Raw genomic sequence first — 22,950 nt, 5'->3', positions numbered from 1 at the left:
GAATCAGTGAAGAGTTTAAGGTCGTCTATTTTTATTTTGTTACAAATCCAAACAAGCATGTTTCAATGCCATTCTCACACTGTGCACAGCCACTAACTCCTGTTCGCTTCACCTCCCAACCTCACTCCCAGCCTTGCCTGATGCTTGCTCCCACACTCACTGCAGCCTGATTTAGACTCCAGTGCTCAACTTACTGTTATTGACCATCTCAGCAGCTGAAGACACCCTAAAATTTCAAAGTATCCTGGAGATCCTCTCCTGCTTTTATTGAGAAGGTACAAACCCAGCTCAAAGGTCAGCAAGAACACCAATGGTACTGCATGTTCTACTCTAGCCTGACCACACTGCTTAATCACCAACCTTTGCCTACAAAAAGCAGCATGACCTCATGTAAGGACCAACTTGGTTGTTCTTTCCTAATTCATACTATGAAAACCCCTGCAACACAATTTATTCAGCACTCAAACCCACAGGGCCTGGAATTACAGCACTGCAGGCACCGTGTGGGTAGGAAAAAAAGACTGAAGCCCCTGCTCAAGCTCTCCCAACTGTAACCTTCTTCCACTGCAGAAATTCCAGCTGCTCATCATCTAGCTCTAGTTTCCTATCACAATATAAAAGCTGTCCCATAAAATAGGTAATACTGCATAGAAGGGAAGCATTCAAGGAAGCTTAATGTGCCTGAGCAAATTAGACAATCATTCAATATTAGCAAAGCTGCTCTTCACCAATATTGAGGCAAAGGCTCATTAATTTTAGCTACAGACACCTTCATGGCATAAACAGATAATCTGCAGAATGCATGTTTCTAAAATGGGAGGGCAATTCTGATCTGGAATGACACCCCACTGCAGGAGGAAACGTCTGTCTCCTTCAACACAGAGCATGCTACAATTCCTGCAATCATATTAAAGGCCAAATAATTTAAGAAACAATGACAACTATTGTCTATAAAGAGGAAATGGGTATCACCTAGGATTTCTGTGCATAAGTGATCTCAAACTGCTTTCTGATTCACTGAGGAAACCCCACCATTTGCTTCCAAGAGCAGCTCTGATTTATAACATCTTTTGCTCAGAGCCTTTTAACCAAATGGCCAAAGAGGAAGGAAATGCCTGAGAACAGAGTTTATAACAGATGGTGAACAATCTTTGAAGTGCACAAGGAAGCACTCAGCACTGTAACAAGTAACTAACATACCTCCACACTGGCATAATCACACATGGAACACTTGAAGGGTTTCTCGTGGGTATGTTTGTAGCGGCGATGCCGAACCAACTCTCCACTGGTCACAAAGGCCATGTCGCAGTCTGGGCACTTGTGAGGGCGAGTACCTAAGGGTGTGCAGCAAAGCAGGGAGGCAATGACATGCAGATTTAGTGACAAAAGAAAATATGGGACGGTTTTGGTTGGGTTTGTTTTTGTTTTTCAAGTGAATTAGCAACACTGCTTTCGTGTTCTGAAAGATTAGATTAGAGTAGCAAATAATTTACACAACAGTCAGGGGGTTTGTATAAATAACAAATGGATTGAAGATCTCAGAGAACTAACATGCTTTCAGTGAGGAAACAGACTTTTTTTTGTATCACTTGGTTATTTACAAATCTGAAACCACAAAGTTAGACACAGTGTAAGTACACAGAGAAAATGAGGGATATGTGGGGGGTTTTTTGGCAGAACGGCACAAGCTTAAGTATATTCACAGTTCAATTACCTGCAGTTTCATACCAGAAATTCTGGTAAAGAGCAAGAGAAATGTGTTACAATTTCTAGCTATAAATTTTATTCATCCAGTTTATAATCTATTCCTTGGGGGTAGGTGTTTTTGGTTATTTTTAATTCCCTCGTGTTTAACTCCAGCCTCATTTTCATTGTACTTTTCTCCACGCAGCAGAGACAATACATATCTGAGAACACAAGTACTAATGCTCAAGGCAAAGAGAACATTTCTGTAGCTTCAGGTAATTTGAGATCAAGCCCAGGACCAGTTTTACACCTGTGAACAGGACAAGCTGTGCAGCTGACCTGGCCAGGCACAAAACAACTGCATCGTCTCCTCCTTTTAGCTTGTTCCGTAAGAGGAATTAGAAAAACAGCAGAGACCTATCTCAAACCTATTTGTTCTAATGACAGAGCAGGCCCTACAAAAACAATGTATGCAAAACCAAGAGTACCTGTGTGAGTGTTGAGGTGGTTCCTCAGCAACGTGACTGTCCGGAAAGCCCTGCCACAGAGATGGCACTTGTGTGGTCTTTCGTCAGTGTGGCTTTTCATGTGGCGGTCCAGGTTGGAACGACGGGGACAAGTGTAACTGCACAGTTCACACTGGAATGTCTTCTTTACACCTAGTCAGGAAAGAAACCACCTTTAGCCTTTGACAGCACTGTGCTCCACTGTGCAACATTAGAGATCAGCAGGGAAAAGAAAAGATTCTTGGAGGTTTAGCTACTGCAAGGAGCCACCATGTAGCACTAAATCCAACTGCATTGCCTGGGGCTGATTTGGCTTCAATTTTCATTAGTATGCCAGCACTCAATGTTCCTTCTCCACTCTAAAAAGGGTTCCTTAACTTACAGTTTTAACAAAAAACCCCAACCAAACAAAAAAACCCCAAAAAACAACAACAAAAAAAATCAAACATACCTATTACTGTATTTTGCACCATCTATCTTACCCAGCAATTGGTTAGAAAAAGCCCCACAGAACTAATTATACCACTGGTTCCTGGTGTAAACCACATGCACATTAACTGTTACATGTGTATTGCAGCAAAGAGAACAATCTTTTCAATCACAGTTATATGGGAATATTAATGCCACAGCACTGTAGTTGAGGAAAATGAGCTCCCTCAGCCTAAATGGAAGAGAAGGGAGGTTTGCCCAAGAAACACTGGAGTCGAGTTCTATTATATAAAGAGCAAGAAACACTGGGCACGTCTGCTTTCCTCCCAACTTGCCTCTATTCAGTCACATCACATTGCAAGGTCCCACCATAACAAATGCATTTTCAAAATCCACTCGCAGATGGGGAGCTTACCTTTCTTTTTAATTTTTGTTGGTTTAGGTGGCTTCATATTGCCCACCACCTTTTCTGCATTAACCTCGGACAACAAACCCTCCTGCTGCTCCTCTTCAAAGTCATACACAGACACATCCACATCTTTGCCTTCCTCAGTGTAGCGAAGCTTACTCTTTTTGTTTTTCTTTGTTTTTTTGGCTGGTGGTTGATAGTCTGGATCTTTCTGCCAATTGGGATCTTCCTGTGGCTGAAGATCACCTTGTTCCAGTGTCTCCACCTCACCATTTGCACCCACTTTCACTACTTGGAAGCCTTCTGGTAAAGGGAGGGTGTGACAGATCATGGGCTCCCCCTCTTGCAGGCCTGCTTTGGAAACCTCATTTTCATAAGCTCCCTGCAGTTCTTCCACAGACGTGGTGGCAACAGGTACAGTCACTGGTACAGGTACTTGGACCAGCTGAAGCTCACCAAGGTTTATAGGCTGCTCTTCCATATTAACAACCTGAAGTGTTATGATCTGTGTGTCATCCACTGTAGCCTCAGTTTCTTGAGGCACTGCACCTTCCATTACTTCAGTCTTCATTTGAAGAAGAGTTGGATCCAGCTGATCCATCATCACCATCTGCACCCCACTGCTGACGTCCTGCACTACTTCACCTCCATCTGCTTGGTTTGGCGGTAGGTGACAAGCATCATCCTCTTGCCCGCCTTCACGGCGTCTTTGATAGGTTTTCCTCTCTTTTCCCTTAATGAAAGTTTCTGATTCCTCCACAATAGCTTCGACTGCCTCACCTTCCATTTCACCTTCCTGCTGTAAAAACAAAGAGAATGAATGCCACACACCATCCGACGTGTTTAACAACTGCACAAACCCCACAGAAGAATAAGTCGCCCAACTGGAAACACCCAATTTAACAGCAGCCACGAATCAGAAAACAGGAGCTGAGAGCTGTAGGTCTCCATGAGCCCATCACCACTGCAAACCAAGGCAATCACAGAATGCTGCCTGCAGGGAGACAACTGTACCAGCTTCTTGGAAAGGAAGGAAAGCAAGGAAGAGAGATAAAGCGATACGCACGTTCCCATTTCTCAAAGACCACAAATCCCACCAGCAAGATGCACAGCAGTATTATTCCTCATTGAGCTTGTTTAATCACTTCACACAGCTTAGCAGGACCAGAGGCAGTCTTTGGCTATAAATTTTAAAGGTACAAAAATACTGTACTGTTCAAAAGCAAAAAGCCAACCTTAAAGAAAGTATTTCCTGCTCCCACCTCTGGCACTGCCAGGCCCTGAGCAGAGCAGAGGACGATGCACTGTGCCCTCCCTCTTCACCTGAATGAGCCATAGCAGGAGACAGGCTCAGGCAAAATCTTATTTCAACATAAATGATGTGGAGTCAGAACTGGTGGATTCTGGTGATGCCTGGGTTAAATCCATCTATACAGTCACAAACAAACAACAATACTGAAGCTCAGCCTTTTGGTGGGCCTTAAGTTTAACTCTCAAAATAGCTGCACACAAGCATAACACCGAGATTTTCTTCCTCCTCAGACCATCCAGTGTTCTTCTCTGCAGTCAGGGAAAAATATGAAATCCCTGTATTCTCATTCTGCAGGAAGGTTCCTTCAAGAGTAGTAAGAGTTAGAAGAAATTATCACTTTGTAGCTGTCTTCTTCCCCAAATGAAAAGAGTAAGATCACAGTAAAGAAGTATTTCCTAAGTCTACCTCTGTTTCAGGTGGTTTACTTTGTAAAAATGAAAGCAGGTTCCCCAGCCTTGCCAAACATATTCCCTGCATCAGGATACCATTTCTTATATCCCCTTCATAAGTGTTAAAAAGGTACCAAGACCAATTGTACTGTTGAAGCAACCAATAAAAGAGCCAGTTTCCTTACTGAGCCTGTGATTAAGTCCTGATTTCAGTTCCAGATTTGATAAGAGACTTCTGTATTTTCCCATTAGATTGACTGGCCTCTCAGACCAGCTAACTGAATTTAATTACCATAAATATTTAATCTCCCTTGTTACCTCAACACTTTAAAAATCACCAAACTATTTTCAAATATCTACGTTTAATCTTGCATACTGAATTTTGAAATACACAGGCTTATAGACATAAACACGAAACACAGCTGAATTTTAAGAATTACAAGACATGTATTTGCTATTATTTTTAGAGAGTTCTTGCCTTTAGTCTACTGTCTTTCCTAGCATCCTCCAGCTCTGCTGTGAGAACAATAAAGCTCATATTGTTCCTCAGCCTGCTGGGACTGGGGACATCTATTAACGTGCTGTCTTGATATTTGTTATGTCGTGGGCAGCCACAGTCTCCAGAGGGCACCAGATACCCAGGAATACCAACATATGGCTTCGTGAGCACTCCCTGCAGGGATCCGGCCTCGCCTTCCCTTTACCACCCATCAGCTTCTCAAGTTGGAGCAAATCCATATGGAGAAACAGCTGAAGTACACGAGATGATGTAAGTACTTAACACTAGACAGCAGGCAATCAGAACAGAGCTGGTCTTTGGCCTACAGCAACTGTGAAACTGTTTTACAATTATCTTAAGCATTTGCAGAGAGAGAGAGAGAGAGAGAGAGAGAGAGAGAGAGAAGAGAAGCCTTTTGAGGTGACCAAAAAATCTCTTAACGAGAAAAGGAAGGACACAACTAAACAAAATAAATGGTCAGGGGGGGTAACAACGAAATATTTAAGACGAAGGGATAAAATGGCAAATGCCCATCTGCAAAGCTAATGCAATTTTGGTGCCTTGCAGAGGAACAGAGGAGAAGTCTGCAACCTCGATACAAGCACAGGCAGCTCTGAGCAGAGGTGAGGCTCTCATAAGGACCTTCACATTCACTGCCAATATCAGAGTTGGTAACAAGGCTGTTAAGTCACCCAAAAGCAAGCCAACGGGCCAGAATTGGCCAGTGTCCTCTAGGATCCTACAGAAGCATGACTTCCTGTGGAGCTGGAGGAAGGCATCATTTCAGACTTGTACAGCAGAAAATCCTACGTCCACTGAGAAACAGGTCACTCACTCGCACACCTGAAGACTTTGACACACGGCTCACACTGTCAGGAAAAGTCTGCCAGCCCAGGAATGCAGAGGTACAGGGAGGCCAAGGAAAAGCAGGCAGGAACAACTCGTGTTAAAGATGCTCACAGTGAGATGTGTACGGGTGTGAAAGGAATGGATGGATTCTCACAACCGTCCAGTAAAGAAACTCAGACCCCGCTGTTCCTCCCTCTCCCATCTCTCACCCCCGTTCCCTGTCACTCATCGGGGGCGGGGGTTACACGGTGGGGCACGGCTGCCCCGCCGTGGTGAGACACGGCACTGCACCGGGACCGGGCCTGCCACCTCCGCTGCCACCTCCCTGTGCCTGCCTCCACTGCATCCTGACCCTGCCTCCTCCGCTGCCACCTCCCTGTCCCTCCATCACTGCACCCTGACCCTGCCACCTCCGCTGCCACCTCCCTGTCCCTCCATCACTGCATCCTGACCCTGCCACCTCCGCTGTCACCTCCCTGTCCCTCCATCACTGCATCCTGACCCTGCCACCTCCCTGTGCCTGCCCTCCACTGCACCCTGACCCCATCACCTCCCTGTGCCTGCCCTCCACTGCATCCTGACCCTGTCACCTCCCTGTGCCTGCCCTCCACTGCATCCTGACCCCGCCACCTCCACTCTTCCAGCCTGTCACTGCATCCTGACCCAGATCCCCTGGACTCCAACACTCAGCACACATACGAGCAGGTTCCTCTCAGTGAAAAGTAAAGGCACCTGAAAATGCCTAGTTTGAAATCAAATTCTTGCCACAGGGAAAATGTTACTATAACCTTTAGAATATTGTAACAACATAACAACATACAAAAATACACAAATATACAGGAGCAGTCTCATTTGATGTCTTGGCCAGCTCAAAAATTTCCCACACTGCCAAGATTTCTTCTGAAGAAAGCATGGATTTACAAATTTCCAATTTCTCCAACCAGGGGGCACCCAGGATGGACCCTAAGCTTAAGAGGGGAAAATGTACTGACTCTTTCCTATTAAATAAGCTCTCTGGAAAGACTCCATCTCAGCTTTGCACCACCTGTCCATGCCACTTCTCAATTACTCTGTCTCGAACTATTTGCTACCTTTTTCCTTACCTTTTTTTTTTTCTTTTAAACTTAATCTGCCTTTTTCACAAAGTAAGTATTACAGGCAAGTTTTATATTTATTAGAGGATGTGTCATTTGCTACAGCTAAGACCACTATAGCAGAACACTAGGAATAAAAACTGCTGAGTTTTGTATACACTTAACCCAACTTTTTATTTCTGGCTTTTGTCACCAGCTCTCTTCCTACCAGTTACTGCTACCTTACATCAACAGCTCAGTTCCACAATGACTGAATCTAAAAAGGAAAACAAAGCACCAGGTTAACAGATGATGCAGTAAATCAAGACTGAAAAAAAGCGAAAAAGAAGAGCTTCCACAATAAGGAGAGCAACCAAAGAACATCTGAAATGAACACAATTCCCATGTAACAGCTCAAGCCAGTCTTTACAAACACACTCACTCAATGGGCTCTACCGAGACACCACACCACTGAACAGCTCAGTGCACTGTCACAATCCAATTAACCAGGTAAAAAGCTATGACGTCCCAACAACAGACCTAAGCTGCTTCAGAGAACCCATGGGCAGCTCATCTGAAACAAGCAGAAAGAGGAAGGGCTGTGCATTTGGTACAACCGACATTTCGTTCCAACAAAAGGAAATCAAAAGGCTGCTTGAGGTAAAATAATTCAGTGCCAACTGTCCTATAACTGCAGCACAGGAGTCCCAGCCCAGCTACACTCACAGCAAAGAATTTCTTCTTAATGTACAATCTAACCCTGCCCTGTGCCAGCACAAAGTCGTTCTCCTTTGTCCTGCCACTCCATGCCCTTGTCCAAAGTCCCTCTCCAGCTTGGAGCTCCTTTAGGTACTGGAAGGGAATTGTAGAAGCATTAAAAACAACTTGCTGTAGGTGTCAATGCAGAGAGTACAAACCCAGAGACAGGGATGGTTAGTGCCACTGCCTGTTTATCTAGCTTTTTGTGTTGTTTATAATAAAGCTACTACCAAAGAGGCATTTGTCTGCCTCTCACCCAACCTTAGAATTAACAAATCCTGAACTGCTTCAAGTTTCATGTACCAAATAACAGAAAAATATTTATTTTTGCCAAACAAGGCACAGTGTCAATAAAAACTGTTGGGACACTAAAGCAATTGAAAAGTAGATTTAGTGCTGTAATATACTCTTCACATGAGGGGAAAAAAAAACAACAAACACCAAGAGAAACAATGAAGTCAAATGCTGTCAATAATTTTTTGGCATTCATAAAACACTGAAAAATATCCTTGCATTACTGCAAACAAAAAACCCTATCACCTTTCAATGTATTCAGACCTTGAATTCTAGTCAATCCACATACAGTACCACTTAAAAACTGACATGGCTTTGACACTTATGGATCAGGCACTTATTACAAATTTTATGGGAGTGGAAATAAAGCCTTAAGTTAAAACATGGGAGATTTATTTTGCTCCTGCATACCCTGTGAACCTTTGAAAGTTGAATAGAGGAATAAGCAAAAGCTTCAACTGTGAGTCTGCGGTTGCGCAGCGTGTCTGCCATTTAAAGCAAGATTCCAAAAAAAAAATAAAATATATTCAACAGGGTTTATAGACAATGGACATTTTTTCCTTTTATTTTCCTGCCTGCAGTTCACACGTGTCTGTGTGAGTATTTAAGGGCATCAGCAGATGCAGCATAACCGCAGGAGTGCTTGGCCATTCTCCTTCCCATCATGAAACAGCCGTATCTTTTCCCTGAAAAGGCTCCCAGCTAAGCACAGCCAAAGATAAGGCAGTTTAACAAGTAGGCCATTTCCTCCAGCAGAGCTTCCCTGATAACAGATGAACATGGCATGAATGTAACTTATTCTAAAGCAGACACGATACAAATAAAACACAAAGCATTAAGTATTGCCTTTCCTAGAGATGCTCTTTCTTACTATTCACCACAATTGCTCCTGATCTCCTCAGCATATCAGTGGTACCCCCAGACAGGCAACAAATTCAGAATACAGAGTAGGTGCACGTGCAACTGCTTCTCACAGCTCCCCTCTGGGTTTAAAAGGACACCAATTCTTGTTCTCCACACAGTGTGGCACTAGAACCAAAAAATCCTGACACAGTTTGGAAGGAGGCAGGAAGATGCTTGAAGAGCTCTGTGCAGGGCCAGGCACCCCAGGCAGAGTTTGGTAGCTTGGTCTCAGCACCCCACAAACAGAGCTATAAAGATTTTCAACTCGAGGTGTTTCTAGGAGTAGTTCAGCAGTTCTACACTCAAGACGAGGCACAGTTGGATCCAAACAGACCAGCTGTGCACATCACATGCAAAACATCCAAGATTTACTACCAACAGGGGAAACTAAAAAGCTGGGATGAGTTTCTTCTACTAAGTAATTTGCTCACACTAAAAACTTAAAGCTTTCATTTGCCTACTGCATTCGATTTCATATCCACTAGTTATGACTGCCACGCCCAGCTCCAGCTGTTTTCTCATTTCCTCCTTGCCACTTACAACACTGGCACTGAAAACAAACAAAAAAAGTCAAATGTACCACTTCAAATATTTATTACAGTTTTAAATTAAAAAGGGCAGTCTCATTAATCTACTATTAAGCAATTACTCTGAAAAATATTTCAGCATCTCGGAGGGAGTAAGGAAAAGGCCAAGCAAGAAACCTAGGAGAAGAGTGAACTTCATCACCAGTTAATAAATGCCAGCGCTTTTTCTGTGTATGAAAAGGGGCCTGTCAAGGGAAAAAAGCCCCAAGAAATACATAAAACAGCTACAAGAATGACAGCTGCAATTGCAAACGCAGAGTTGCAGAAGGAAGGTTTCCTTAAGGACTGACCCTGCCAAGGGAGAAGACAGCCAGCTTTGGTAGTGCAGGTGGAGATTACCTAAGCAAAGTGTCTGTGCTGGCAGGTTGGTCTCTCTAAATAGGGCAATGAGAACAGCACATTCTTCCAGAGAGTGATTCAAAGCTTTTAAGTGGATCCCTACACGAAAAACAGTCTTGTTCTTAGGCCTTGTTCATTCTTCCTTAATTTCTCCTGCCATTCCTATCTAATATTCTTTTAAATTTTAGCTTTCATTTTTCACTCTTTCTTGCAATAACTGCTAGTGCAATCTCACTAGATGAGTCTAGGTCTTCAGTCATTCTGAGAATCCTTTACTGAGAGGTGGGAAATGTGAATGAAATATTTTTATATCAACCTTTAAAAAAAAAAAGTTTCCCTTTTTAATATATTAAGGAAGGTATCACATTTTGCTAACACCCTGACAGCTCTTTTCAGAAGGACAAACATGCAATTTAATCAGGTGTAAAATACAGAAAGATTTACACTTTAAAAGTAGCAGTCACAGAGGAATTCCCTTTTAGCTGATGTTAGATCATAAAAGTAATCACTCCTTCCCTTCTACAGCTCTTCATAATGTAAAAGTGATGAAGGAGCTCATAAAAGACCACCAGAATACTTGAAGGTATTAAATTGAGAACAGAAAATTATTTCAGGTTAGAAGAGCCTGTAAAATCCCTTGCCACAAAAAGTCTAATACTGTAGGTAGGTACTGGAAAATATTATTAGTTTTGTCAACAAGTATTTGTGGCCATTTCTGCCATCACACACTAAGTTTAGGCTTTCATTTAGGCTATTAGCAAACTGCTCACAGCAAAACAGTTGCTTCTTCAAAATCACTGTGAGCAGAGCAGGATTCTTTGGCCATCTGATACAGCCTTGCATGATATCAAAGTGGCAACACCAGCCACTCCCACACCTGAAAAAAAGACCAGTGCAACAAGTTTCATGGCATTCTGGAGACTTCATAATAAGTATTTGGATTTTGTTTTCCTCTAAGGCTTTGTCTAGATTAACAAGTACCCAAGACTAAACTTTTGGGGGACAGCTATTTCTTTTATCTTTGTGCAAGTATCCATTAAGTAGTGATACTGTGCCTGGACAAGTGAATTCAGGCTTCAAATTGGAGGAGCAGGAAGTGCTTATCCCTGGAATGGTAACGTGGGTCCTATGCTATGAACAACAGCTGCCCATGCAGTGACTATTAGTCACCTCACAAATCACACCCTGATGCACACAAGGAAACCTGAATCAGTGCTAGTTAATTTAATGTCAGGCTGCCAAACACAGAGGTGCAGTTTACTGCTGTTGCAGCAAGGACAGGAAATTCCAGCAGAGTTTCGAAAGCACCTGTGGCAGGAGGGTGGTGGACAAGACAAACTCCCAGAGACTAAATGAAAACATCCTTGCTTTTGAGTCACAGATCACAGAAGAGTCAATCTGAATTCATAAGTGCTGGATGAGACAAAGAGAATTAAACCCAGGTGAACTCTATTTAAAGTGACCCTCATGCTGAAATTCTAAGTAGTTTCATTTATCTTATACACACAGGTGTATTCATATATACTCATATTCCAAATATTCTCATACACTCAGCCCTAACAAAGCAGATGAAGAAAAAAAAACAATACCCCACAAAGGCACTCAACCTTGGAGGAAAAAAACCTTTGTACTAGGAAGGAGCAAGGCCTCATTTTCAGACACACTGTCAGAGAAGCCATTCCTGCCTTTAAACTGCCCATTCATTCCCTCCCATCACCCAACTATTCCTCATGTCAGCACAAGCACTTTTAAGACTGCAGCCACTGGTCAGGAAACTAATCCAGGCCAGAACTCACCCAGCCAAAAAGATACTTATTTCCATCCAGACCAGGTCTCTGCTGTGCCCAAACACTCAGGCCAGCCAAAAGACAAGCATGACAAGAGGGTTTCCTCCAGCACAGTGTTAAGCTTTACGTTCAGGAAACTACTGCCTCAGCATGGAACACATACCACACTTTAAAACCCCTTAATTTACATTTATGTTCTTGTTGCTTCTGCACTTCTGCCTGGACTGATTTGTTCTCTTCATGCTGGCTATTCTTCATGCAGCTCTTGAGGTCAGAACACCCTCTGGAACAGAACAGATGAGTCGTACTAGTGAAACTACATAAAAGAGAAAGGGAAGAGGGGAAAGGGGGGGGTGGTAAAAGGACTGTTTGAATGTTTAATGCTTGTTTAACAGCAAATGTGTAGCCCCACACCTCTAATAGCAGCAGCATTGATAACTGCTTGAGGACCCCTTCACTTACCAAAAAAAAAAAAAAGCCATAAATAAAACCAAAAGAGCATCTTAGTCAGCTTTATCACTTTTCACCAGCATGACTGAACTAATTTTACAAGCTCCTCTCTATACCTGTCCTCTAACTCTGAATTCAGCATTTACAGTTCTTACAACCTAAAGCTCTGGATGCCTCACATCAGATTAAGAGTGTAATATGACATTTTAGAGCTGACTATGCCTACTTCAGATGGCCTTTTTCTCCTGTGCTGTGGAACAGCAAATCACACACCAAAGGAGCTTTTATTGTTAAAGAGGTGTAAATTAGAGCAAATATAACTCCTTACATACTGTCAATGCAGCAAGAAACCCTATCAATAGACAAAATCAGCTTTAACAATTCTAACCTTGCTACCCTGAGGAAGAGCAGCCTCTGCTCACTGAAGCAAACTTCATTAACAATTAAGAGCTTCAAATATTCACATTCACAGAACTACAATATTTATAAGACAGCACATTATTTCTCATCCTGTAATCCTCAGTATGCACACACGCTAAAAACCCTGGGAATGATAAGGGAGTCCACAAGAGTAATTCTTAAGTGGGGCACATCTTCTTGCTGCACTCAGTGATGTGAGCGAAGCAGTGCTGGATTTCATACCAGTCCTACACCCTTTGAATTTAAGTACTTCCCTCCCCAGGTTCTTCTGTCATTTATTTAGTACAAGGCACTCAAGTCTGGGTCCTGGCTGAATTTTTTTACTTGGCAAGTCTATTTTTAATTGTTTATCAGCTTCAAAGAGCACGACTGATAAGAGGTTTGTTGGACCTGTGGGTGCTCAGTGATAGGGAGCTTTTAAAAAACATTTGGAATAGATCTATTTTTATTTAACACTTACTCTGTAAAAATCACAAATGCTACACACAACCCCTGACCAGGAAAGGGGATGCTCAGGGAATATGCCAAGGGCATATTAAGATTGCTGATGCAAGCTGCATCCTTGCCAGGTTCTGTGCTGTGCAACCCTGGAGAAGACTACCAGTTCCTCAAATTTACAAACCTGTCAATTAACACAGAAAAACCTTAAGGGTGAAGGACCTCTGCATTCAGAAGACATTTGATACAAAATGAACACCTCCTGCATGGAATTCTATCATCTCAGAAGTTTTGTCACACACCAGCATAACAGAGCACAGTGAATTGAATGGAAGCATCTTTTAATCTACTGCTATTCTTTTACCCTAACTTTGGTTTTCCTGAAATTTTGAATAAAGAAAGAGTTTCTTCTATTTTTCAAGCCTGGTGTTCTGCTTCACAAATGACTTAACAGTGGAGAGATCTGTTTTGAATAAGATTGTACCCAAACTCTTAGTAGGGGGAAAGAGAAATAAACCAATAATTGCAGATCTTTCTTTCCTAAACACAGATTCAGAACAGTTCACAGAGATGCTGTGGGAATGAAAATATTTACTAAATATAACCCTAAACAACCTCATCTAACATCAATGCTGCCCCTGTGCTGAGCCAGGGGTCGAACAAGGGTACCACAAGAACTCCCTTCCAACCCAAATTATTTTACCATTCTCTGGCACTATATAAAATGAAGGATACACTTAAAACTTCAAACACAACACTGTGAGGCTTTTTTCCATCTATGCACTTCTAACTACGATGATCTTAGGACTGACTGGTCTCAGCATTCACTTCCACACAAGTTCTAGAGGCCCTGGAACACCTCTGCAAGCTCTCAAACACCAGCCAGTTTTTAGCAAATGTGCAGAAGTACAGTAACTCTTAGCAATCTACCACTGACCTGCACTTTCAGAGTGGTGAATATCCAAAGCCACCCAGTATTTAAGAGTACAGCATTAGAGGAGCACAGGCAGAGTGTTTAGGAGACACAGAACCATGTGTGCCATGAAGTACAGAGAGTCACATCAGACAAAGCTCCTACAGGAACTTCAGACAGAAAAGGGGGAAGCAGCACTGACAAGGGACCTCACTACTTGTTTTTAATTTGCAGTAGGAAACCCAGGACCACAATGAGTACATCTAAACTGAGAAAAAAGAAAAATCTGTCCTTGAAGAAGTAAGGGCTACTGTGTGCTTTTTTTCTCCAGAATCTTAACAAGAAGTTGTACCTTGAGTGCCAGAAGGTGGCTGAAAAGTCTCCCTGAACACCAGCACAGAACAGTCTGTTTGAAGAGGCAGCTCTGGGACATAACACTTCATACTGACCAACAAGTGCACTGGATCAAACATTTCTAACCAAGAAGAGCCAGACTGATAACACAGCAGGACAAACATTGAGTGCTATCTCCCTTTTTTGAATCTGGTGGAGCTGGAGAAAACATCCCTAAGGATTTGGATTTTTTTTGCACAAGCCATTCAAAGCAGATGTCTCCAAAAACATTACAGATGTCATGTCAGGCAAGTAAGACATCTAAATATTTGATAGTCTGTTCCATCATACCGTCATGGAAGCTGACAAATCCTTCTTCATGTAGGTCAAAACACTGGTAGAACAGGGAGAGGATGCAGCTGCTTCAACAGGACAGAACACTAGAGGAGCAAAGCATAAAATACTCTGGGCTTATATAATGCTCCAAGTGGCTCAGAGTAGGCAGGAGTGAACAGCAGCCACTCCTCAGCAGGAAGGAGAGGAGAGCATTAATATGGAAGGTAGGGAAGGATCAAGTAATCAATGAGTACCTTTTGAGTATTCAGTATTGCCACAGGAAGCGATAAATCTCTCTTCAAAGATCAGAAGTGGCAGTAAGTGATATACTCAGCAGGAATGCTGGATAACACTAACTTCTTCCATCCTCCAAAAAGAAAAGAAAAGAAGAAAGGTTTTAATAATCTGATAAGCTTTGACTGAAACTACTAGCCTTCAAAAATTTGTCTTTTTTCCAACCTGTAATCTGGGAACTCCTGAAGTGCCTCTAAGGGGTTCTCCCACAGTACATACTGGGAAAGCAAAACTGCAGTTTAGATTGCACCTCCAGTGCAAACAGTTTAGTACACAGGAGAAGGTTACTGGTGAAAATGTCATAGTATTAACTTATGTCATAGAATCATACAGCCAAAAACAGGAGGGCATTTTCAATTCAGTAGCATTTCCTGCTTTCATTTTAAATCTTTGGACGTTAGAAGCGTTTTCAATGGAAGAGCTTTGCAAATCGAACACAAGGAGACAGAAAAACTGTACAAGAAGCTGAAGCAATTGGCCAAAAATCACCACTGTTTCTACTGCAGTGAAAGGCTCTTCCAGGAGCCAGTCCAGAGCCACGATGTCTCTTTCAAAGTTAAACAATGGGAGAATTCAATTCCCTGGACAGGGATTTTAAACATACAGCAAAGTTTACTGCTCCATTTCAAAAGAGTAAAAAATGTTTGCAAATATCCAAATGCTGCCGTCACTACTTGTGGTCTCAGCCTCCTTTGGAGAAAGCCTTTACTTACCCCCAAAATACTTTGGGGGATGGTTCCACAAAGGCTCAAATCGAACTTAGAGCTGCTTTTTTTCCACATCCACTTACATCCAGTTGCCCCCACAAAGCAAATTCAGCCGACCAATTCATCGCCTGGTGACGCAATTGCCAGCAACACACGGAAGGAGATGGGGTCACAATAATCCTGATGCAAGCCAGCTTAATTTTCCAGAAAAGCCATGACTTTCACCTCCCTAAATGCTTTGGTGTTATTCACAACATGGCATAACCTGTAAATTCACTTGCATAGCTTTTACTGGTAGGCTGAGAAAAAAGGAAGAAAATTCCCTTTGCCCAACGTGAACATAAAAAAAGCTCCACGAGGACAGATCAGAGTCCCTTTAGTCCAGCAGTCTGACTCCAAAAGCTCAAGCAGGAAGTGCTGTGTAGGGAGAGCAATCAGTAATGTCTGTGGTTTACCATCCTTATTCCAACACCCAGCCATGGGATTAGGGATCTTTGCCTCTGGACCTGCTGATCCCTTGCTGAACCTACAGCGTCTCCACAGTCTCTTACCACAACAGGTTTTCCATCAGTTGTGGTGTATTTACCCCATTTCTTCCTCCTACAAGCTACAGGCTCACCACAAAACTCACAGCATCTACCCAAGCAATTGGCCTTGTGTGAGCACAGGGAACCACAGAACAGCAACCCCAGACTGGGCACAGACAGAGTTCTGCCAAGAGCTCAAGTGGCAGCAGCAGAGCCACACCATTCACCTTTTTACAAACAGCCAGGAGAAACCAGAACTACCAAACTCAAGCATCGGGTGCTTAAGTTGAAACTACCACCCAGAGGAGCACGTGGATTATATGCAAATTCTGTTGCTCAGAATTCTCAAGCTCACTTATCCCCTTCCCACCTTTTTAACATGGGTAACACATGAAAAATACTTTAGCTTCCAGCAATCTCCACCTAGAGATGCTTAGTCCATCATCAGGCTATTTGTTCACTGTAACATTCTAGAGAGCTTAGAAAGTGTCAAAGGCTTGTGTCAAGTCTCCACACATGATACATTACCATAACTCAAAATTATTGTGTTGTTTACTCCTTCTTCCACAGCTTTATGCTCCCTAATTTCATTCCTGATTAAGTCAGTATTTTACTCAGCATCCAATTTAAAAGGAGGATCACTGCAGATAAAATAACTCCACACAATACATATAAATGCGATATATAAAGTATGAGTCAATAAATAACTTTATGGAATACAATTTTATGGAGCCCTATTTTCTTTAGTGCATTCTATAAAAATCACCTTGCTTCACCTTCTGAGCATCTTCCATGCTTTGAACTGGGAAGGAAGAACTCCTTTGGAGATACAGGTTTGGGACTGGCTGGCTGGGCGGCAGTGCCAGTGCCAAGGTTCCTTCCAGCAGCTGGATGTGAGCCAGCAGCAGGCCCGGGCAGCAGGGAAGAAACATTTATCCTTCCAACAGCTGCCCAGACATTATTTGACACAGTAAACATCAGTATCTGCTTACTTTCCCCTGCTCAGAAGATTTTACTGGCTTGATCGTGTTCTGGATTGATAAGGAAAAGTCCTAAACCTATTTCTGTTCAAAGAGGGAAGCTGGTTCAAGAAGAGGAGGTGCTACTCATCCTTTTTCTTTAGCAGCTGTCATTTGATCACCAAGCCCGACCACTTCTGAGTGACAAATCTCTACATGTATAGGAAACAAAAAAAGTTCAGCACCTTGCAGCAGGCTGAAGCAATTTTCAGATTTTTTTTTTCCACAATCTTGATTCAAAGATGTTAAGAGATTAAGAAATACAGGACTGCTCTTCATATCATAATCCAATAGTTAATCACCTTCCCTGTGAAAAACATAAATCTTTAAATTTGAACTTATCAGGCTACAAATTCTTGTTGTGTTTGTCAGCAAGATTAAAACAAGCTGACTAATATCCAGTATTATCTTGTCAGGGACATATCTGAGGACTCTTCTCAAGTCACCTCTTAGTTTTGCTGAGACCCTGCACAGTAAATTCTTAACATTTCACTGCATGGCACTACAGCTTAGTTTTCTGTCAAATTGGGGATGAATCCCCCTTGCAGACTAATTTTTTTTTTGTTGTTAGTTGGTTGGGGGTTTTCTTGTGTGTGTGTGTGCTGAGGCCAGAATGGTACACAGTGTTTTGGGAATGACTTCATCCCACCCCACACAGGCAAGAACATATCCCTACTTACTCCACTAATGCATTTTAGAACTGCATTAGGTTCACTGTCACAGCATCACCTTGGAAACTCATGTTTATGCTGTTTATCCAGTGTCTTGATTTAAATGCAGCTGGAATGCCTTATTCCCAGGTGCAGAGCTTCACATGCAGCAGCCTTAGGACACACATACCAGACTGGACCTACTTCACCTGACAGTCACAGTGGCTGCCTTAGTGCTCACTGACTTTCCCTGAACCACAAGTTTATCGTGAAAAAGTTTTTAGAGACATTTTGCACCCACAAAAATCACTAAACAAATTGTGACAAGCAATTACTAGGTTTTGCTGAATATCCATGGAAACTGTTCACTCTTGTAAACCCCTGAATTCAGACTAATCCTGAACTAAATGGCATTTACTGATATTCAGTACTAATGTTAATATTCAGTAAGGTCCTCAACATCAAGTCCTTTAACAAAGTCAAGTGATAAATTTAACAAGCTCTTGTTTTCTTAAAGCTTTATTTACTAGGATTAATACTTTTCTCTCCTTGTTAACTGAACTCTGTACTAAAAAATAAAAGGGAGAGCTGGTAATAATGTGAACTACATATGTATTAACACAGACAGAGCTACCCAAATACCCAAGGTAACCTGGGCACCTGCCAGCCCTCTGCACAGCACCATGTCACTACCTGCCATGTTCATCCACTCCATCTCCTTTTAGATCTGACATATCAGTACTCCTCTAACCTCCTGGAATTTCCCTGATGTTCCAAAGTGCATTGACTAAAAAACATTCCTTTCAATATTACAGCTAGGGATATTCCAGTGGTTAAAAAATATACTGGCCAAGGCAAAAGTCTCTCTCACCTCCCAAAGTATTCTGGTGGGGAGGGGGATTAGATGGCTTTTGTGTTAAGTTTTGGCTTGTGTTTGTTTTTTTTTTAAAAAAACAAACACCACAGAGAAATTTCAGAAGAGCTATTTAATTCTAAATACCTGAAAGAGGGCACAAGGGTTACTCTGACATCCCAATTAAGGCAAATAAATTTCTTTATATAATAGGACCAAGCTATTCTCTCCTCTACTTTAAAGACAGTTACCTTACCTGATGATGTTTGAGAGACATACAGGTTTCTAATGATGATGCATATTAATATAGACAGATGTGTATGTCACACTCCAAACAATCTGTGATTTGCCTTCTGTTTTGCTGGAATTTGACAAATTCAATGATGTCAACAATTTTTTTTTATGTTACAGGGAGAAAAAAAGTAAAACAAAATTTTCAGTATAAGCTGAACTTATTTAACAGTGTCTTTACATTTGAGTGAAGCTTTTCAGTAAAACCTATAAAGCTTTAGAAATTTCCTAAGTTTGCAGCTATGGGAAAAAAATAAGATGGTGCTGATAGCTGACTGACACAACAATATGTATTTGGGCATAGTACTTGTATTGCAGGGTGTAAAAAAAGCACCCTGTAGCACAGCTTGCACTGCTGCCATCCCAGCAGCAGCTCTGGCTGGTGCCACTGGTCAGCACATCCTAACTGACCACTGCACTTGTGCTTGTAAATGTTTTCAAACATTCCTGGCCTCACCTCTTAGTATCCACCCCACACAGCACGCTGAAATCCAGGCAGCTGACAGCAAACTGTGTGAGGGCTCCAACTGAGGGGGGGGTCTCTAAAAACAAACCTTTACGTAAGAAATGCAACTCTAAGTATCTAATGACTCAAAAGTTCACCTGTGGGGACAGTCAGAGAATAATTCTTCGTGAGTCCATTCTATCACAGACGTCCCCTAAGCCAATGCACGATATCTGCGCCATTCTCATGAGCTGCCTCTGCACTACTTCTGTTTTCACCTGTTAAGAACCACATTGAAAAGTAATTAGATTTTACAGTTTCCAAGTTCTTATAATACTGAGGAAAACTTCACTTTGGCTTTAATTTACATTAGACACCCAAACTGAGTTGTTCAGTCTACAGTTACCTGAATGTTAACACGACCTGAAACATAAAACTCCCTACATACCTTATGTTTATTCTACTCTTCTTTTCAAGGTTGTTCTTGTTAATCAGAAAAAACAGATCACTCAGCTGAGTAGCAACTATTTAGTTTTCTTATTAAATATATCTAGGATAAGTATATCTCAATTCCTAAAGAATGATGGATTATTGGAGAGAAGTGGGAGGAGCTTCAGAACAGGATGTTTTAAAGGAAATTCAAATATCCTTCAGCACAAAAAAAAGCAACATCTTCAGTTACAGTCAGGAGAGGACAAAGATTCTTTCTAAGTTTCAGTAAAAAAACCTAAAAGAACAAGAGCAATGTATGTTCTGAACCATTTTTATGAACACTAAATATAACAAATAAAAATGGAATTTCCTGGATCTGTGTGTCTCTAAGACCACGTAGTGTTACAGAGCAGCAGAGCCTGATACTGTATTGACATTTCAAGGTTTAGTACAACAAAGACTGAACTGGGCATCTGAACTAGAGCCAAATGGATGAACAGGGGTTTACAGTTAAGCAAACAAATCAGTACAGTTCAGTAAGTGAACACAAACAAAACAACCACCAGTCAAAGCTTTGGTTTCTTTCAGCTCCAGTCACTGTCCTCTTGTGTGCAGGAGAAGTGGTGGCTGCTCTTACTACATGTATTTCTAGAGCATGTATGAGCAGAGGAGGGAGCAGCACTGGTGATCCTAAAGCTCTACTACTCCCTTGAGCTTTCCCTCTCTGGTAAAGAAGGGGTAAGAGAAGGGAGAGTTGCCAGGATGGGAAAAATAGGGAGTTTTTATGCAAATATAATTGCTATGTGTAATATATCTGAAATAACTAATGTACAACAAAATGTTCAGACAGAGCAGGAAGAGCTACCCAGGGTCAGAGCTCTGCACAGCTTTGTGTTACAAGTGATGCAGAACCTGTTGAAGTACGAGAGATATCAAGGAATAGGCTGGCCCTGCTCCAAGAGCAGATAAGCCTAATAAAGCTCAAGATCCAACTCCCAAAAACCTTCATTAGAAAAGCAGAAGTTCTTGGACATGAAGTCCTAAGGGGAGGAGAAGAAATTAAATTCTGGAGTAGGCTCTATACAAAAATTCCTAAGCAAGTCAGTAATGACATATAATTAGATTTTTCATATAAATGCTGAATAAAGACAAGAATAACACAGGTCGGCTTCTGGCATTCTCAAGGCACAGCACTGGGAGCGCAGCAGGCGGGTATCAACCTGCAGCCACAAGAGCTGGTGAGGATGCACACAAATTAGCTGCAGATCATAGTCAAGATCCAGCCTGCTCACACGAAAAGCAGCTCTTGAAATAGCTCTTTCTCTCAGTAACGCTGCAGGCACGAGGCACCAGCAAATTTAATGCTGTAGTGACAGTTCCCCAAGCTCTGCCCCAACTGGGCGAGACTCGCTGTATTATTTTCACCTGCAAGGCCACTGGAGGCTACAGGAACTCGAGTTTTACACCTCTTGCTCGGATATTAGTCCTCAAAAATATCCCACAAAGTTTCGTGAATTTTAATGAAGCCATTCTCTGCATTCTAATAACCTCTCATGTATAGGAGATGACATTAAAACTGAGCTAGCTCTACATATCCAGAAGAAAAACAAAATGGAAGTAAAAACCCATCAACCTTAAAAAAAAAAACAAACAAGCAAGCGCTGCTTTGCCTTTACGCTAAAATTGCTTCTTCCTTCAGTTCTAGTGATGTTTTCTGTACTCAAGTAACATGTTACGGACTATTTAAGTAAGAACAGCTTGAAAACAGCATGGGAGTTATTTCTTATACCCAATGGACTCCTGCAAATTCAACAGGCTCTGCAGAAGGTGAATAAACTGGAGAACTTAAGACAATATTTACACACTTCCTGCACTGAAACAAAAAACAGATACACTGGAAGTGGTAAACAGTATTTTAGATGCTTCTAATGACACCTCTGGAGTTTATTACCAGAATTCAGTAACTGGCAGGAGATGAGGAACAGTCATGCATGTATTTAAGTGGGGGAAGGCTGAGCAAAAAAATAGGAAGTCACAAACAGGAAAGCGAGCTCATTCTTACCAAGGGGCAAGTGCTAAGGATTACACTGAACGGAGAAGGATCCACATAACATGACAAAACCCTTCTATCGAAGTCATTTCACAAAGCTAAGGCAAGGCCAAACCCGATACCATATAAATACATATTCTGAAGAAATCTAAAGTTGATGTAGAGAACAAAAAGCCGAGTGTTTGGACACAGAGCATGTGCGGTTTTCTCCTCTGCATCACAAAAAGAATCGGGTTTTGTGCTTCCCCCCCACTACCCCCCCCCCCCAAGCAGCACAGACCCATGGAAGGGAGGGAATAACGCCATGCTTTGGCCATGGGATTTCGGGCTCCATCCCCGGGCAAACGCCCGGCTGCGGGGACCCGGGAGGTTCCCGGGGAGGTGCCCGGGGAGTCGGGCAGCCGGGCCAGGTCCCAGCAAGTGACACAGCTGCTCGGTGGCAGCCCAAGCGCTCCCGATCGCAGCCCGAAGCCCCGCGGGGACCCCGGGGTGGGGTGGTGGCGGCCGGCCGAGCCGGGGTGGGGGGGAGAAGGCACAGAACGGCGGGGCCGCCGCTCCTGGGGAGCGGCGCGGGGGGCGCGGGGGGGCCGCCGGCCGGTCACCGCGGCGAGAGCGGGCGCCCCCCAGCCGTGCCCGCCCCGGTGCTGCTGCATGGCGCTGCTCAGCCTGCCTTGCAGAGGGAGCTCGAGTCCCGCTCTGCGCCTCGCAGCGCCTCTCACTCCGCCGCACACGCCAGCGCAGCGAGGCGGCGGCCGGCGGGAGCGGGGCACGCAGGCGGCCCCCGCGGGCAGCGCCCGGCCGGACACCGCGCCAGGACGCGGGCGGAGGGCGCGGGGCGCCGGGCCGAGCCCCGCGGAGGTGCGAGGGTGGGGGGGGAAGCAGAGGCGGCGGGGCGGGAGGGGAGCGGGCCCGGCGCGGCGGGGGAGGGGGAAGGAAGGGACGTGCGGGACGGGAAGGGAAGGGGGGGGGGG

General features: G+C 43.2%; 1 protein-coding gene across 10 annotated transcripts in view; it reads right to left on the bottom strand.

Moving 5' to 3' along the window:
• The window catches only part of CTCF (CCCTC-binding factor), a 30,320-nt gene that overhangs the window by 6,836 nt on the left and 534 nt on the right, over positions 1–22,950 (bottom strand). The window contains exons 1-7 of one of the 10 annotated variants that reach the window (XM_027698345.1): positions 19,656–19,931; positions 17,444–17,565; positions 14,966–15,078; positions 12,010–12,104; positions 3,037–3,829; positions 2,175–2,345; positions 1,201–1,334 (exon numbers count right to left, since the gene is read on the bottom strand). In XM_027698345.1, coding sequence (XP_027554146.1) covers positions 1,201–1,334; positions 2,175–2,345; positions 3,037–3,829; positions 12,010–12,063 — 1,152 coding nt within the window. In that variant the 5' untranslated portion in view covers positions 12,064–12,104; positions 14,966–15,078; positions 17,444–17,565; positions 19,656–19,931. Of the gene's footprint in view, positions 1–1,200; positions 1,335–2,174; positions 2,346–3,036; positions 3,830–11,984; positions 12,105–14,965; positions 15,079–17,443; positions 17,566–19,655; positions 19,932–22,950 lie in introns of those variants that run through there. The other 9 variants (XM_027698348.1, XM_027698349.1, XM_027698350.1 and 6 more) reach the window with 9 other exon arrangements.

This window comes from Neopelma chrysocephalum, unplaced genomic scaffold (assembly GCF_003984885.1).
Source record: "Neopelma chrysocephalum unplaced genomic scaffold, ASM398488v2 Primary Assembly neopelma1_125, whole genome shotgun sequence".
In the NCBI taxonomy this organism is placed as follows: domain Eukaryota; kingdom Metazoa; phylum Chordata; class Aves; order Passeriformes; family Pipridae; genus Neopelma; species Neopelma chrysocephalum.
Note: the sequence above shows the minus strand (reverse complement) of the source record. Positions and strands in the feature narration are given on the sequence as shown.